Source organism: Pipistrellus kuhlii, unplaced genomic scaffold (genome assembly GCF_014108245.1).
Source record: "Pipistrellus kuhlii isolate mPipKuh1 unplaced genomic scaffold, mPipKuh1.p scaffold_m20_p_6, whole genome shotgun sequence".
NCBI lineage: Eukaryota > Metazoa > Chordata > Mammalia > Chiroptera > Vespertilionidae > Pipistrellus > Pipistrellus kuhlii.
This window is the reverse complement of record NW_023425562.1, coordinates 69,329,907-69,346,699: the sequence shown is the minus strand read 5'-3', so window position 1 is coordinate 69,346,699 and position 16,793 is coordinate 69,329,907. Positions and strand designations below refer to the sequence as shown.

Here is a 16,793-nt window from a genome sequence, read left to right as displayed (position 1 = left end):
ACCAGAGCACAAGGCAGGGGAGCAAGTTCTCACAAAGAGGAGATGCCCTGGCAAAGCCAAAGGGTTGGGGGCTGGCAGAACCAGACTAGAGTGGAGAGGGGTGCAAGGGCAGACACAAAAGCAGGAGATTCCCAACTATCAGGCAGGCAAAGGGTGCTGAGGTTCCTGGTCATGGGAATGTAGTGGGCCAGCTTGGTTTAAAGTACTAAGACAAGGATAATTGGGGCAGAATAGGACCCCGTGTGCCTCTCAGGGTAATTATGCCATTTGTCTCTGCTGAAAAGAGACACAAGTAAAAGTAACACCCTCATTAATTACACACACGTCTAAGACAGTCCCCTCTCCACCTCTGTCGCAGGAAGGCACAGTACCCAGGACTGTCTCTGTCTTAGCCCACCTTCCGGCAGCCCACCAATAAAGCCAGTAAAGGTCACAGAGGGGCACTTTCCAGTAGCCCTCCCAGCATGCATTTACCCCGTCCTCCTCCCCAACAGACACAGACACCACTGTGGCTCCAGGTGGTCCCAGGAGGCTGACTCCACACGTCGTGACGCAAACGCACATGACCTCGGCTGAGCCAGACAGTCCATCCCACATACGTTCAAGGGTGGACATGTGACCCAGGCTATCAAGTGACCTTGAGGACCACTGCTTAGAATGCAGAGTCAAGGGCTTGTTCTTCTTACTGAGATGGTGAATGGTGAAGAGGGCATCCACAGTTGCCATCCTGAGGAAGGCCAGCCTGAGGACAAAGCTGATCCCTGCAGGGGGAAGCGGGGCTCAGGGAATCCCAAGGAACAGTGACAGCAGTGATGACAGAGGAATCCCCAGCTCCCGCTGAATCTGAACTCCCTGCACTTCTGCATGTTTCAGTCATACAGCAGTAAACCCTCTATTATTGAAGACGACTGGGTGGAACTGTCTATTTCTTATTCTCAGAAGCATTCTACGCTTTCAGAAGCTTCCGCTACTTTTGCAGTAAGCAGCTGGGACCCCACCTCACTTCAGTTCCATCCCAATTCTGACCCATTAACTCTGTGGCCCCACACAAGCCCCCCAGTTACTCTGTAGACTCCCCACATAGACACAATGCTCCCTGCTCCATCGGGGACTGGCCCACGCGCACCGCTAATCTGTTCTGCTCCTTGCTGCCTAAGTGACCTAGATGAGTGTCCTCCTTCTCTAGAAAGATCTGGGGTTCCTCCCTTCAAACTGCATGTGCCTTGGATGTTCATTTTTAACCCACTGTCACCTGTATAAAAATGCTAACGGATGGGCATTCAAGAGAATCTGTCTATGCAGTTTATCCTCCAGGAGAGTGACTGGCAAGCCTGAAAATCCCAGCTCTACCCTTGATCCAAAAGTGCGCAGTACTTTATAGACACAGAAAACAGAGCAGTAGTTGCCAGGGGCTGGAGAGGAGGGAAAAGATGACTATGAAAGGCAGCAAGGGGGATGTTGGGGCTGTTCTGTGTCTTGATTGTGGTGGTGATTACAGAACTGTAAGTATCTGTCTAGTAGCCACAGGGTCTATTAACCAGGCTGAGAGCACAGGCCCAGAACATGCAAAAATATTAAAAACCTTCTACGTAGGTATCATTGTGATGAATCAAGAAGGTCCTGCCCTAACCATTTTTCTCAGTAATTAGAGCACTAGCCCATGGACTGAAGGGTCATGGGTTTGATTCTGATCAAGGCCACATACCTCAGTTGCAGGCTTGATCCCCATTGCTGGTTAGTGTTTATATGGGAAGCAACCAATTGATGTGTCTCTCTCACATCAATGTTTCTCTCTCTCTGTTTTTCCCCCTTCCTTCTACTCCTTCTAAAAATCAATAAAGAAAACATCCTCGGATAAGGATTAACCAAAAAAAACAACTTTTTAAGGTCCAACACATGACCCATATACAGAACAAACAGAAACGAGCCCAACCGCATTAGCCACCTTAGACCTACCCCTGTTATTCATTCCCAAATATTTCCTCAGTGCATACATCACACTAATTACAGAAGGTTCTGGCCCAATACTTGTTCTGTAATGAGAATTTACTCATACATACACAACTGGCAAATAAGAGAATGTGTGTAGAACACAGAGGCTGCATGGGGTCCAAATTGGGTTTACTGAGGTAAGGATGTTCAGAACAGCAGAACAAAAAGACCACCTTCAGTAGAGAAAGGAAAAGCCCTCAGCACTGGAAGCAGAAGCCCTTTGACTATCCTATATAATAAAGAGGTGATATGCAAATTGACCCTACACCCTAGTGTCACAAGAGCTGCTCCCACATTGTCACAAGATGGCCACCCCCCGTCATCACAAGGTGGCCACCCCCATGTCATCACAAGATGGCTGCCCCACATTGTCACAAGATGGTTGCAGGGATCAGGCCTAAACCAGCAGTGTCGGACATCCCCTGAGGGGTCCCAGATTGGAAAGGGTGCAGGCTAGGCTGAGGGACAGCCCCTCAGTGCACAAATTTTGTGCACTGGGCCCCTAGTATTTTATGAAAGTGGAAAACAAGTGCCTTCTTCCTTTTGGCCCAACCACAGCTCTTTAGGGGTTTGCCCATGAGCCTGATAGTTTTAGTTGGGGTTTTACAGAATGTGAACTCTTCAGGAACATGTTTCTTGCTATAGCAATTGTGTTTGCTCACTCTCTTTACCACTAGACTGTGAGCTTTACAGCAGGGACAACATCTCTCCTGCTCAACACTATTTACCCAGAGCCCAGTACAAGGGCCAACAGATAAACAGTGTCTTATCAATACAGGAGACACAATTATGAGTAGAAGCAATAATATCTCCCCCAACAGAAAAAAAGACTAAAATTCCAGGTTAACATCCCTGTTCTGACAGAAAGGACCCCAGGTCTCAGGCTATACTGCTTTCCTCTTACTAGACCTACTTGAGGTCCAAAAACCTGCCCACCGATTTTCCTGAGCACAGCAGAAAAGACATAAAAGTACAAAAGACGTGCTGAATTCAGAAGCATGAGGAAAGGCCAACAAGTCAACAGACTGTGACTTTTACAGTGAAGCGAAGCTGTCAGAGAAGCTCAGACCATAGAGATGGCTGGGGGGGCCATTCCAGGCTCTGCCACTTGTATGCTGAGTGACCTTCTGCACCTCAGTTTCCTCATCTGCAGAATGAGGAGTAATCCTAGTGCCTCCCTGAAGGGTTCTGTAAGGATGTAATTAGATAAGAATAGAAAATGTTTACTCTTTCAGAGGGCCTGGCACACAATAATCCCCTAACAGATGTATTTTGGCATGCTTTTGAACAATAATAATAATTTTAAAAATATATGAGGGCCAAACTATAACAACTTTGCCTTCTAGGGTTCCCATTCTAGGGTTCCCATCCCACACCAAACTCAGGGAAATTACTTGAGGTCACATCAGCAAGCAGACTGGAAACCAAAATCAGGGACTTCCCTGTCCAGCGCATGAGCTATGACTGGGTCTGTGCAGAAGAGCTGCAACTAGCCTGGGAAATACCTGAAAGCACATGGGCACCGGATGGAACAATAAAGAAACAGAAAGAAGAAATAAAGTAGAGTACACTCTTCCCTCTATTCAATCTTCAACAACAAATATGAGAAATACATTAAACATATGTTTAAAATAGTTTCGTTCATTCCAGAGAAAGAAAGTAAAATAAATGTTCAATCTAATTAAACCAAGAGCCAAGACATGGAAGCAACTTGAATACCCATCAATAGATGAGTGGGTAAAAAAGCAGTGGTACATATATACAGTGGAATACTACTCAGCCTTTAAAAATAATGAAATCTGCCCTAACCGTTTTTGGCTCAGTGGACAGAGCGTCGGCCTGCAGACTGAAATGTCCCAGGTTTGATTTCAGTCAAGGGCATGCACCTTGGTTGCAGACACATCCCCAGTAGGGGTGTGCAGGAGGCAGCTGAATCGGTGTCTCTCTCATCGATGTTTCTAACTCTCTATCCCTCTTTCTTACTCTCTGTAAAAAAACAATAAAATATATTTTAAATAAATAAATAATCAAAGAAATGAAATGTTTAAAAAAAAAAAAAAAAAAAAAAAAGGAAAGAAATATTATGCTAAGTAAAATAAGCCGGACAGTGAAAGAAAACTACCATATGATATCACTTATATGTGAAATCTAAAAAGCAAAATTAAAGAGCAAACAAAATAGAAGCTGACAGTGGATACGGAGAACAGAATAATGGATGTCAGAGGGGAAGGTTGCTAGGGGGCAGAGTGAGAAAAGGTGATGGGATTAAGAACTAACTGGTAGTTGTAAAATAGGTATAAGCATATAAGGTAAAGCATAGGGAATATAGTCAACAATATTGTGGTCACTATCTATGGTGCCAGGTGGGCACTTAAATTATCGGTCTACCTGTCTATATGTCTAACTGTTGTGTTGTACACCTGAAACTAATACAAAATACCTTTCAATGCAAACTGTAATTGAAAAAGAAAAGAAAAGAAAAGAAAAGAAAAGAAAAGAAAAGAAAAGAAAAGAAAAGAAAAGAAAAGAAAAGGGAAGGGGAAAGGGGAGGGGGAGGGGGAGGGGAGGGGAGGGGAGGGGAGGGGAGGGGAGGGGAGGGGAGGGGAGGGGAGGGGAGGGGAGGGGAGGGAGGGGAGGGGAGGAGATAAAACCAAAGTTTGCTGGTTTTATTCCCAGGGCATATGCCTGAGTTGCAGGATCAATCGCTAGAGAGTGGCGTGCAGGAGGCAGCCAAACTCTCACATCAATGTTTCTCTCTCTCTTTCTCCCTTCCTCTATCTTTTAAAATCAATTTTAAAAAGAAAAAAATATTTAGCAGTTTATTTGTATCCCAACATCCCTTCAGCTAACAGAGAACTTTCCATGTTGGAGATGGAAGCCAAAATCTCAAATTCAACCAAAAGACAGCAGGTTTGTAAAACATGCACTAGCCCTAGCTGGTTTGGCTCAGTGGATAAAGCATCAGCCTGTGAAGTGAGGGGTTCCTGGTTCAATTCTGGTCAAGGGCAGATACCCAGGTTGTGGGCTTGATCCCCAGTAGGAGGCATGCAGGAGGCAGCCACACTATGATTCTCTCATCACTGATGTTTCTCTCTCTCCCTCTCCATTCCTCTGAAATCAATAAAAATATTTTTTAATAAATAAATAACATTAAATAAAACATGCTCTACGCCAGCAGCTGCCAACCTTTCTGGCCTCGCAGACCACCAGTGATCCGCGGACCACCGGTTGGCGACCGCTGCTCTATACACTGTGTTCCACTGAAGACCATAAAAGAGATAAAAAGCTGAAAGAGGAAGGTGAAATCACTGCAGTGCTTCTGAAAATTCAAAGGGTTTTGAAATAAATTATAATTAAAATTAGTTGTATAATGCATGTTGACTTTTATCAAAATGATCAGATGTATCACATCCCATGAGCTTAACTTCTAATCCATTATAAAATTATATTGTCTACAGTACATTGTTTCAGGCACTTCATATAACTACCTGGATAAAAGACACATCATTTCAAGCAATAAAAGGCATTTTTAGGATCACAAAGCACCCAGTAATGCACACAACACTCTACTTTAAGGACTTAGATGAATGCTATTTTGTTTTCACTGCATTATTTCTTACAATCATCAATGTTCTCCCGTTTAAAGTGCCTTCACTTATGCTTTTATGCTGTTGCTGGTACTCACCCTTTCAAGAGCCTGCAGTGCATTCTATATAAAACATATCTGACATTACTCAGACATGGGAAGATTTTATACACATCAAGCAGAGAAGACAATGCTGGTGGCATTTAATCCTTGGCTCAGCAAAGAAAAGTAATTATTCAGAGGATCTGCCTTAACTCCTAATTCTGGGATAAAACACGTTTGCAGCAAAGCCAGGTCAGAGGATCTCAATGGACATGGGGTGGGAAAAAGAGACTGGAGGTATCCATGACTAAACTTGTGAATAGAGTTCAAGACTTGGATATTTCCAGAAAAGGCAAATATATTCTGTCCTACCAGGACCCAGGTAAAGACTGGAATTTGATTTAAGGCAGGAATGTCCTGATCATATAGAATCCTTATGGCAAGTGGACACTTTACACAAGTAAAAGGAGAATTAAAATAAAAGGAAATTCCAAAGGGGACAGGAATATCACTCTTCTAAGCATGAGCAAGTCTGATGAGCTGACAAACTTCAATGTGGAGCTTGCTACAGAGCTTCAAAATCAGGTAAGAACTTTTATTACTTACAATTGAAAATAGATCGAATAGCCCAGCTGGTGTGGCTCAGTGATTGAGCATCAACCTATGAACCTGGAATCATGGTTCAATTCCCAGTCAGGGCACATGCCCAAGTTGTGGGCTCAATTTCCAGTGTTGGGTGTGCAGGATGCCACTGATCAATGATTCTCTGTCATCATTGATGTTTCTATCTCTCTCTCCTTCTCCCTTCTTCTCAATAAAAAAACATATTTTTTTTTAAATAGAGCAAATAGCTAAAACCGGTTTGGCTCGGTGGATAGAGCATCGGCCTGCAGACTGAAAGGTCCCGGGTTCAATTCCAGTCAAGGGCATGTACCTTAGTGGTGGGCATATCCACAGTGGGGGGGGGTGCAAGAGGCAGCTGATAGAAGATTCTCTCTCATCGATGTTTCTAACTCTCTATCTCTCTCTCTTCCTCTCTGTAAAAAATCAATAAAATATATTTTAAAAAAATAAATAAATAAATAAAAATAGATGAAATAAAGAAGAAATCTAGATTTGTTTAATTCAGAGAAAATTAAAGTGTAGGAAATACTACAGAGTTAACTATTAACAACTACTAGATGCCAATAAAAGAATATTATGGCAGCAAAAGAAACAATCTACTTCGAAAGGTCTCTTATTGAGGTACATTACCAAAATGGCTAAACATGCTTTTCTAATAACCAACTGAAGAAAAAAAGGCAAAGCATAACAAATGACAAGTGCTGGCGAGGATGCGGAGAAAAAGGAACCCTCGTGCACTGCTGGTGGGAATGAAGACTGCTGCAGCCACTGTGGAGAACAGTATGGCGTTTCCTCAAAAAACTTAAAAATGGAACTCCCATTTGACCCAGTAATCCCACTGCTAGGAATATATTCCAAGAAACCAGAAACACCAGTCAGAAAGGATATATGCACCCCTATGTTCATAGCAGCACAAGTTACAATAGCTAAGATTTGGAAACAGCCTAAGTGCCCAAAAGCAGATGAGTGGATTAGAAAGTGTGGTACATGCAAGAGGCAGCTGATCGATGACTCTCTCTCATCGATGTTTCTAGCTCTCTATCTCTCTCCCTTCCTCTCTGTACAAAATCAATAAAATATATTTAAAAAAAAAAAAAAGAAAGAAAGAAAGTGTGGTACATCTACACAATGAAATACTATGCTGCTGTGGAAAGGAAAGGGGAAGGGGAAGGGGAAGGGGAAGGGGAAGGGGAAGAGGAAGGGGAAGGAGAAGGGGAAGGGGAAGGGGAAGGGGAGGGGGAGGGAAGGGAAGGGAAGGGAAGGAGTAGGGTAAGAAAGGAAAGGGTTAGGGTAAGAAAGGAAAGGGTTAGGGTAGGAAAGGAAAGGAAAGGAAAGGAAAGGAAAGGAAAGGAAAGGAAAGGAAAGGAAAGGAAAGGAAAGGAAAGGGTTAGGAAAGGAAAGGAAAGGGTTAGGGTAAGAAAGGAAAGGAAAGGGTTAGGGTAGGGTAGGAAAGGAAAGGAAAGGAAAGGAAAGGAAAGGAAAGGAAAGGAAAGGAAAGGAAAGGAAAGGAAAGGAAAGGAAAGGAAAGGGAAGGAAAGGAAAGGGAAGGGTTAGGGTAAGAAAGGAAAGGAAAGGGTTAGGGTAAGAAAGGAAAGGAAAGGGTTAGGGTAAGAAAGGAAAGGAAAGGGTTAGGGTAAGAAAGGAAAGGAAAGGGTTAGGGAAGGGAAGGGAAGGGAAGGGAAGGGAAGGGAAGGGAAGGGAAGGGAAGGGAAGGGAAGGGAAGGGAAGGGAAGGGAAGGAAAGGAAAGGGTTAGGGTAAGAAAGGAAAGGAAAGGGTTAGGGTAAGAAAGGAAAGGAAAGGGTTAGGGTAAGAAAGGAAAGAAAGAAAGGAAAGAAAGAAAGGAACTCTTTTTTTTATAAATATATTTTATTGATTTTTTTTTTTTTACAGAGAGGAAGAGAGAGGGATAGAGAGTTAGAATCATCATGAGAGAGAAACATCCATCAGCTGCCTCTTGCATACACTCCCACTGGGGATGTGCCCGCAACCAGGGTACATGCCCTTGACCAGAATCAAACCTGGGACCTTTCAGTCCACAGGCCAACGCTCTATCCACTGATCCAAACCGGTTTCAGCAAGAAGAAACTCTTATTATTTGCAACAGCATGAATGGACCTGGAGAGCATTATGCTAAGCGAAATAAGCCAGTTGGAGAAAATTAAATACCACACGATCTCACTCATTTGTGGAATATAATGAACAACATAAACTGATTAACAAAAATAGATCCAGAGACATAGAAGCATGGAACAGACCATACAACCTCAGAGGGAAGGCGGGAACAGGGATAAGAAATCAATCAAAGGACTTGTTTGCATGCATATAAGCATAACCCATGGACACAAATAGTAGTGGGGTGAGGGCATATGCTGGGGAGTGGGAACGGCTGGGGAGAGGTCAATGGGGGGAAAGGAGATATATGTAATACTTTAAACAATAAAGAATTTAATTTTTTTTTAAAGGCAAACCATGATGATCTTAAATGCAATTTATCCCATGAAAACAGACTAAAAATGAATGGCCTTCTTAAAAAGATTCATAATTCACCCTAGTCAGTTTGGCTCAGTGGATAAATCATCAGCCTGCGGACTGAAAGGGTCCAGGTTTGATTCTAGTCAAGAGCATGTACCCTGGTTGCGGGCTCAATCCCCAGTAGGGGGCATGCAGAAGGGCATCCAATCAGTGATTCTCTTTCATCATTGATATTTCTATTTCTCTTTCCTTCTCCTTTCCTCTCTGAAATCAATAAAAATATATTTTTTTTAAAAAGACTCATAATTCTCCCACAAACCAGGACCACTATTCCACCAAGCCATTTTCTAGACTAAATCTTGGTTAGTCTAATGAGGTTGGCATTCCTGACAAAAACAAGTAGGCAAAAACCTAAACCTATATGTCCAATATTACAATCATTGGACTCTCACCGTTTTGGGGCATTTGACATGTGGCTTGTCCAAATTGAGATGTGCTGTAAGTATAAACTACACACCAGATTTAGAAGACTTGAGTACACAAAATATATATACCTATGTTATTGCATTTTAACTTTTTATATTAATTACATAGTGAAGCATAATATTTTAGACATAGTAAGCTAAATAAAATACAGTTTTAAAATTAATTTCACTTGTTTCTTTTTACTTTTTTTTTTTCTTTTTACTTTTTTAAATAAGAAATTTAAAATGACATGTGGTTCACATTTGTAGCTTGCACTGTATTTCTGTCGGGGAGAGTAAGTGACCAAAATAAAACACCCCTACATCAAACATACTTCTGGGTTGCTAAGCATTTTCAAATGTGACTAAAAGAATGAAGAAGGCCCTGACTGCTTTGGCTCAGTGGATAGAGCGTCGGCCTGTGGACTCAAGGGTCCAGGGTTCAGTTCTGTCAAGGGTATGTATGTACATTGGTTGCGAGCACATCCCCAGTAGGGAGTGTGCAGGAGACAGTTAATCAATGTTTCTCTGTCACTAATGTTTCTAACTCTCTATCCCTCTCTCCTCCTTTCTGTAAAAAATCAATAAAATATATATATATTTTTTTTAAAAAAGAATGAAGAACCAAAGCCGGTTTGGCTCAGTGGTAGAGCGTCGGTCTGCGGACTGAAAGGCCCCAGGTTCGATTCCAGTCAAGGGCATGTACATTGGTTGCGGGCACATCCCCAGTGGGGGATGTGCAAGAGGCGGCTGGTCGATGTTTCTCTCTCATCGACGTTTCTAGCTCTCTATCTCTCTCCCTTCCTCTCTGTAAAAAATCAATAAAATATATTTTTTTAAAAAAGAATGAAGAAGGGTATATGGTACCCGGGGCATCCAGAGGACATGTATAGCAACAAGCAGTGGCAGCAGCCATCATGTTGTTTTAAGTCAGTAATAAACATAACAACAAACTTGGTGACCAAGGAAAGATCGCAGTTGCAGATTCTCTTTTCCCCTGTTCCAAAGTGTCCCCGGGCCTCTCTGCTTACCTTTGATGAGCTCCGGCCGGTACGTCTTGCGCAGCTGCTCCAGGAAGCTGTTGTAGAAGCTCTCCGCCTGCTCCGAGGGCATTGCCAGGTGGAAGTCAGGCTTGTTGCCCTTGAGGACACACTGGAGGGTGAACTGGCTGACACAGAGCACCTCGTACTGTTTGTCCATCACACTCTTCGACCAGTGCTTCCCGCTCTCATCCTCAAACACACGGAGGTTTAAAATCTTTCGGACCCTACGGAGAAAAATAGCAGTGAGAGCTAGCTGGAGTCACAAGCCCCCCAATACATTTCATACCCCCAAATGTCACCAGCATCCTGCCAAACAAGAACATCAGGCTGACCCCATCACTTACAGAAAGTGTGACCTTGAGCAAGTTACTTTTCTTCTCTGTGCCTCAGTTCCCTCATCTGTAATACAGGGCAATAGTGGTCCTGCCTCACAGGGTACTTTGGGGATTTCCTTTTTGTGTGTGTGTGTGGGTCCCTCTAGCAGCCAGTGCCAGTTAGAACTGGAGCCAAGATGACAACCACCCATTATCAAAGCATGGGTCTAATTCTAATTTCTCTATAGGAGAATTCAATCTTTACACTGGAGTAAATGGTACCCCGTTTGTACACCCCTTCTTGGAGCTACTCAAAATGGACAATTCAGCAAATACCTGAGAGAGAACTTAGTGTTACCACAAATATATAAAAATATCTGAAAGAAAAAAAAGAAACAAAAAGATCTGGAGAAAAATACTTTAATAACTATATCACATGCTCCTTAAATCCTACACATGTGGATGGCAAAGGACAGCCCCCTTGGCAAGGAAGAGGACTAGGTAACATTTACAAGATCAGGTTTCAAGAGCATGACAAAGAACATCCTGCATGGAAGCTGAGATTCCACCAATGGAAAGCCACCTTTTGGGATGTTGCTGAAGATATGGTCGAGGGCTCTACAAATAGTAATTCCCTGTCTCTTCAGATGGGTCCTCTCTGTAGTGGGCACTTTTCACCACCTCCTCTCCACAGCCACAGTTTGTCTTCTGCTGAGCAAAATCTCTTAGCCACCAAGGTAAGTATTAACTCTCTAGAATGTCAGAGACATAAAGAGTTCAGACCCAGAGCTGCAGTTTGTAGCCACTACACCACTCTACTGTTTCAAGTATTCAGGGGAGAGCTGTTAAAATACCAACATCCCTGAAGTGGTAATGAACTATCCCTACCAGTCATCAACACCTTAGCAGGACTTGGATTTGCCATCTGAACAAAAGGGACAATTGGGTGGGGTATTACCCAGGCTCTGGGCACCAAAGGGCAGAATAAACAGATCCAAGCATCTGAGTAAATGTGTCCAGTGGTGCTGGGGTAAACAGGGGAGGGGAAAGCTGCTGTACAGCCATTTGGGCAATAGCAATAACGAACCCCCTACGTTAGTAAGAGGAGCACTAGGTTCTAATTCGGATTTGGACTTTCTGCTATGTGTACGTGACTTTGGGCAAGTATTGTAATTTAACCTCGCTGAGATCCAGATCCTTATTGCACAATGAACAGCTGGGCATTTTAAAAATGCTTTAACAGAACCACATCATATTTCTCAAATTACAAAACAGAAACAATGCATAAGAAAAGAGGCTCAGCCCTAGCCAATTTGAGCAATGGCCTGTGGACTGAAGGGTCCCAGGTTTGATTCCGGTCAAGGGCACATGCCTGGTTTGTGGGCTCCATCCCCAATGAGGAGTGTGCAGGAGGCACTTGATCACTGATCATTGATGTTTCTCTTTCTCTCAGTCTCCTCTCCTCTCTGAAATCAATAAAAATATATTTTTTTAAAAAGAAAAGAGATTCCGTTTTTAATTAAGAGGCTAGTTCACGCCGAAACTGGTTTGGCTCAATGGATAGAGCGTCAGCCTGAGGACTGAAAGGTCCCAGGTTTGATTCCGGTAAAGGGCATGTACCTTGGTTGCGGGCATATCCCCAGTAGGGGATGTGCAAGAGGCAGCTGATCGATGATTCTCTCTCATTGATGTTTCTATCCCTCTCACTTCCTCTCTGTTAAAAAAAAACAAACAATAAAATATATTTTAAAAAAAAAAAAAAAAAAAAAGACTAGTTCACAGAAGTAGCAGCGAATAGGGATGGAAGCTAAGTGGTACTCCTGCTCTGCTGCTCACTTAGTGGGTGTCATTTGACAGGTTACTCTTCCTCATCTTCTCATCTGCAACATGAAGATAGCCATACTACATCGAATGTCAAATTGATAAAAGAACAGAGGCTCACTTTATAAGAACAAAATACTATAGAAGTTCCTAGTATGTGTATGTGTGTGCACATATATCCTACATATAATCCTATAAAATAAAAGTGAAATATGCTAAGTGTCCGACCGATGGGTCACCGGTTCAGTTGACAGCCCTGGAGCCCTCCCGCAGTCCCTCCTTGGCTGGCCAGCCCCCATCTGCCCCAAGTGGGACTGGGCGAGAGGGCCCCGATTGGCCCCCCAAGCGCTGGCCAGTCAGTGGGACCCCACCCGTGCACAAATTTGTGCACCAGGCCTCCAGTATGACACAACTACCACATATTCAATTCAAAGAGCAATGACTTAGCCTAGCCAATTTGGCTCAGTGGATACAGCATCCACCTGTGGACCAAAGGGTCCTGGGTTCAATTCTGGTCAAGAGCATGTACCTCTGTTGCGGGCTCCTTCCCAGGCCCAGGCCCTGGTCAGGACTCATGCAGGAGGCAACCAATAGATGTGTTTTTCTCACATAGATATTTTTCTCTGTCTTTCCCTCTCTCATCCACTCTCTCTAAAAATCAATGGAAAAAATACCAAGTGAGGCCGAAACCGGTTTGGCTCAATGGATAGAGCGTCGGCTTGGGGACTGAAAGGTCCCGGATTCGATTCCGGTCAAGGGCATGTACCTTGGTTGCGGGCATACCCCCAGTAGGGGGTGTGCAAAGAGGCAGCTGATCGATGACTCTCTCTCATCGATGTTTCTAACTCTCTATCTCTCTCCCTTCCTCGCTGTACAAAATCAATAAATAATATTTTTTTAAAAAAATACCAAGTGAGGATTAAAAAAAAAAAAAAAAGTAATAACTTTGCTCTTTGTTTGTAAAAAAGCAAACAAAGAGAAATTCATATCTTACATGTGCTCCAGCTCCTTCTGACTATCTTCCAGAGAAATACCCAGCAACACACAGATGCCCCGTCCAATGGCACTTATCTGCTCTTCTCCAACTAGAAAAGAAACAAAAGACAAAAAGGACTCAGAACCATAGAGGCGCCATGAAACACTTTTAAATAACCACAGGAATGTTCAAATATCACTCATACTGCTTTTAACTTTTTTGACAAAGACAGCAGATATTCAAAAATGAAAGGAGTTATGTAAATGCAGTAAAACAATACTAATTTATGTCCATTCTGATTTTATATCTGGAATGAATGTGTTCTAAAGTGAACAACCTGCCGAGACCGGTTGGCTCAATGGATAGAGCGTCGGCTTGGGGACTGAAGGGTCCCGGGTTCGATTCCGGTCAAGGGCATGTACCTTGGTTGCGGGCATATCCCCAGTAGGGGGTGTGCAAGAGGCAGCTGATCGATGACTCTCTCTCATCGATGTTTCTAAATCTCTATCTCTCTCCATTCCTCTCTGTACAAAATCAATAAAATAAAAAATAAAAATTAAAAAAAAAAAAAAATATATATATATATATATATATATATATATATATATATATATATACACACACACACACACACACACACAATATATTTAAAGTGAACAACCAATAAGGAGGGTTTGAGGGCCACATTTTCATCTGTGTGACCTTTAAGACACCTGAAACTTTCTATGATGGAGTTTGCCAATCTATAAAAACAGAAGTTTTCCTGCCCAGAGAATCCAGCTCAGCTATATTAATTCTCAGGAGATGCCTGCTTATCTTGGAATCAGCAAATCTGGTAACACAATACACAGCACAAAATGGAAAACACATGTCATAAAATAAAAAAATAATTTTTCTACTTACTCCAGAAAAGAGAAATATATTATACACAAAACCATGCTTTAAAAGTTTCCAGTCAGCAAACTATTATTTCCCAGTTTAGTACTAAAGTTACATTCTAAGCCAATGATTCCCAGATCTTTTTAAATCATGCAACTCATTCATAAAAATAACCTCTGAACATATATTCTTAGTCCAAACATTTGTGTATGTGTTTATAGTTAAATGTACACTCTACTACCAATAGTGTTGGCACAGAACTTAGGCCAAGATGCATTGTTATGATGGAAAATAGAATCCTTCCTTCAAATACTGATCTTCATAATTTTCTAACCTTTTTGGTCAAATTTTTGCCAAATCTCATTAGATTATTCTGTGTGTTTGTGTGTGTGTGTGTTTGTGTGTGTGTGTGTGTGTTTGTGTGTGTGTGTGTGTGTGTGTTTGTTTACTTTATCATGTACTGACCTAATGTTCCAATTAGAAGAGGGGCAACTCTGCCATTTTCTTGTTTGCTTCAATTGGATAATAATATCTATAAATACACCTGACAAGGCCAGGCCAGCATGGCTCAGTGGTTAAGCATCAACCTATGAACCAGAAGGTCACATAGTTTGATTTCTTGACAGGGCATATGCCTGGTTTCAGGTTCAATCCCTAGTAGGGGACATGCGGGAGACAGCCGATCAATGATTCTCTCTCATCATTGGCCTTTCTATCTCTCTCTCTCCCTCTCCTTTCCTCTCTGAAGTCAATAATAATATTTTTAAATAAATAAATAGTATTTTCTTTTTTTTCTATTTCAATAATTCTTTATTTTTTTAATTGCAGTTGACATACATATTACATTAGTTTCAGGTGTATAATCTGTGATTAGACATTTATATAAAGTACAAAGTGTTCACCCTGATAAATCTAGTACCTATCTGATACCATATATAGTTATCACAATATTATTGACTACTAGAGGCCCGGTGCATGCAATTCATGCATGGGGGAGAGGGGAACGTGTGTCCCTCAGCCCAGTTTGCACGCTCTCCAATATGGGACCCCTCGAGGGATGTCCAACTGCCCATTTAGGCCTGATCCTACTGGTATCAGGGACATCCTTCTCACAATCTAGGACTGCTGGCTCCCAACTGCTCGCCTGCCTGCCTTCCCGACTGCCCCTAATCACTTCTGCCTGCCAGCCTGATTGCCCCTAACTGCCTTCCCCTGCAGGCCTGGCCAACCCCAACTGCCCTTCCCTGCAGGCCTGGTCCCCCCTAACTGCTCTCCCTGCAGGCCTGGGTCCCCCCCATCTGCCCTTCCCTGCAGGCCCAGTTGCCCCCAACTTCCTCCTCTGCCAGCCTGGTCACCCCTAACTGCCCTCCCCTGCAGGCTTGATTGCCCCCAACTGTCCTCCCCTGCTGGCCATCTTGTGGCAGCCATCTTGTGTCCACATGGGGGCAGCCATCTTTGACTGCATGGTGGCAGCCATCTTGTGTGTTGGAGTGATGGTCAATTTGCATATTACTCTTTTATTATATAGGATAGTCCTTATGTTGTACTTTACATCCCCATGATTATTTTGTAACTACAAGTTTGTACTTCTTAATCCCTTCACCTTTTTCATCCATTCCTCCAACCCCCATCCCTTTGTTCTTTATATCTATGAGTCTGTTTCTGGTCTGCCTGTTTGTTTGTTTGTTTGTTTGTTTTAGATTCTACATGCAAGTGAAATCATATGGCATTGTTTTTCTCTGACTTATTTTTCTCAGCACAGTACCCTAGGTCCATCCATGATGTTGCAGATAGCAAAATTTCATTCTTTTTATGAATAATAAAATGACAATAAATATATATATATATATATATATATATATATATATATATATATATATATATATAATTATTTTAAATGTAAATGGATTAAGTGTTCCAATGAAAAGACACAGGGTGGCTAAATGGATAAGAAAATAAGATCCTTATATATGCTGCCTACAAGAGACTCATTTCAGATGGAAAGACACACACATACTAAAAGTAAAGGAATGAAAAAAGATATTTCAGACCTAGCCAGTTTGGCTCAGTGGATAGAGCGTCGGCCTGCAGACTGAAAGGTCCCAGGTTCGATTCTAGTCAAGGGCACACACCTGCATTGTAGGTTCGATTCCCAGTGAGGGACGTGCAGAAGGGAGCCAATCAATGATTCTCTCATCATTGATGTTTCTATCTCTTTCTCCCTCTCCCTTCCACTCTGAAATGAATTTTTTTAAAAAAAGTATTTTAAAAAAAAATATATATATATATACATATATATATACAAGTCTTTAAAAAATATATATTTCATAAAAATGGAAGTAAAAAATAGAGCTGAGTTAGCAATACTTACAACAGACAAAAAAGACTTTAAAACAAAGACTATATAACAAGAGACAATGAAGGACCAGCAACTCTACTTCTGGGTATTTATCTGAAGAAACCCAAAACACTAAATCAAAAAGACATAGGCATCCATATGTTCAATGAAGCATTATTTACAATAGCCAAGACATGAAGCAACCTAACTGTCCATCAATAGGTGAATAGATGCTCTAACC

At 42.2% G+C, this 16,793-nt stretch overlaps 1 protein-coding gene and 1 long non-coding RNA gene across 2 annotated transcripts in view; both read right to left on the bottom strand.

Annotated features, from left to right (window-relative positions):
- DTD1 (D-aminoacyl-tRNA deacylase 1) overlaps positions 1-16,793 on the bottom strand; it is a 156,841-nt gene that overhangs the window by 135,713 nt on the left and 4,335 nt on the right. Inside the window, exons 2-3 of the mRNA XM_036418862.2 lie at positions 13,354-13,444; positions 10,213-10,448 (exon numbers count right to left, since the gene is read on the bottom strand). Of these exons, the coding sequence (XP_036274755.1) occupies positions 10,213-10,448; positions 13,354-13,444 (327 nt within the window). The remainder of the gene's footprint in view (positions 1-10,212; positions 10,449-13,353; positions 13,445-16,793) is intronic.
- LOC123651490 lies at positions 13,640-14,591 on the bottom strand. Its single transcript, XR_006740249.1, has 2 exons — positions 13,997-14,591; positions 13,640-13,672 (listed from the first exon to the last, which is right to left on the bottom strand). It is a non-coding gene; the product is annotated as an uncharacterized LOC123651490 (long non-coding RNA).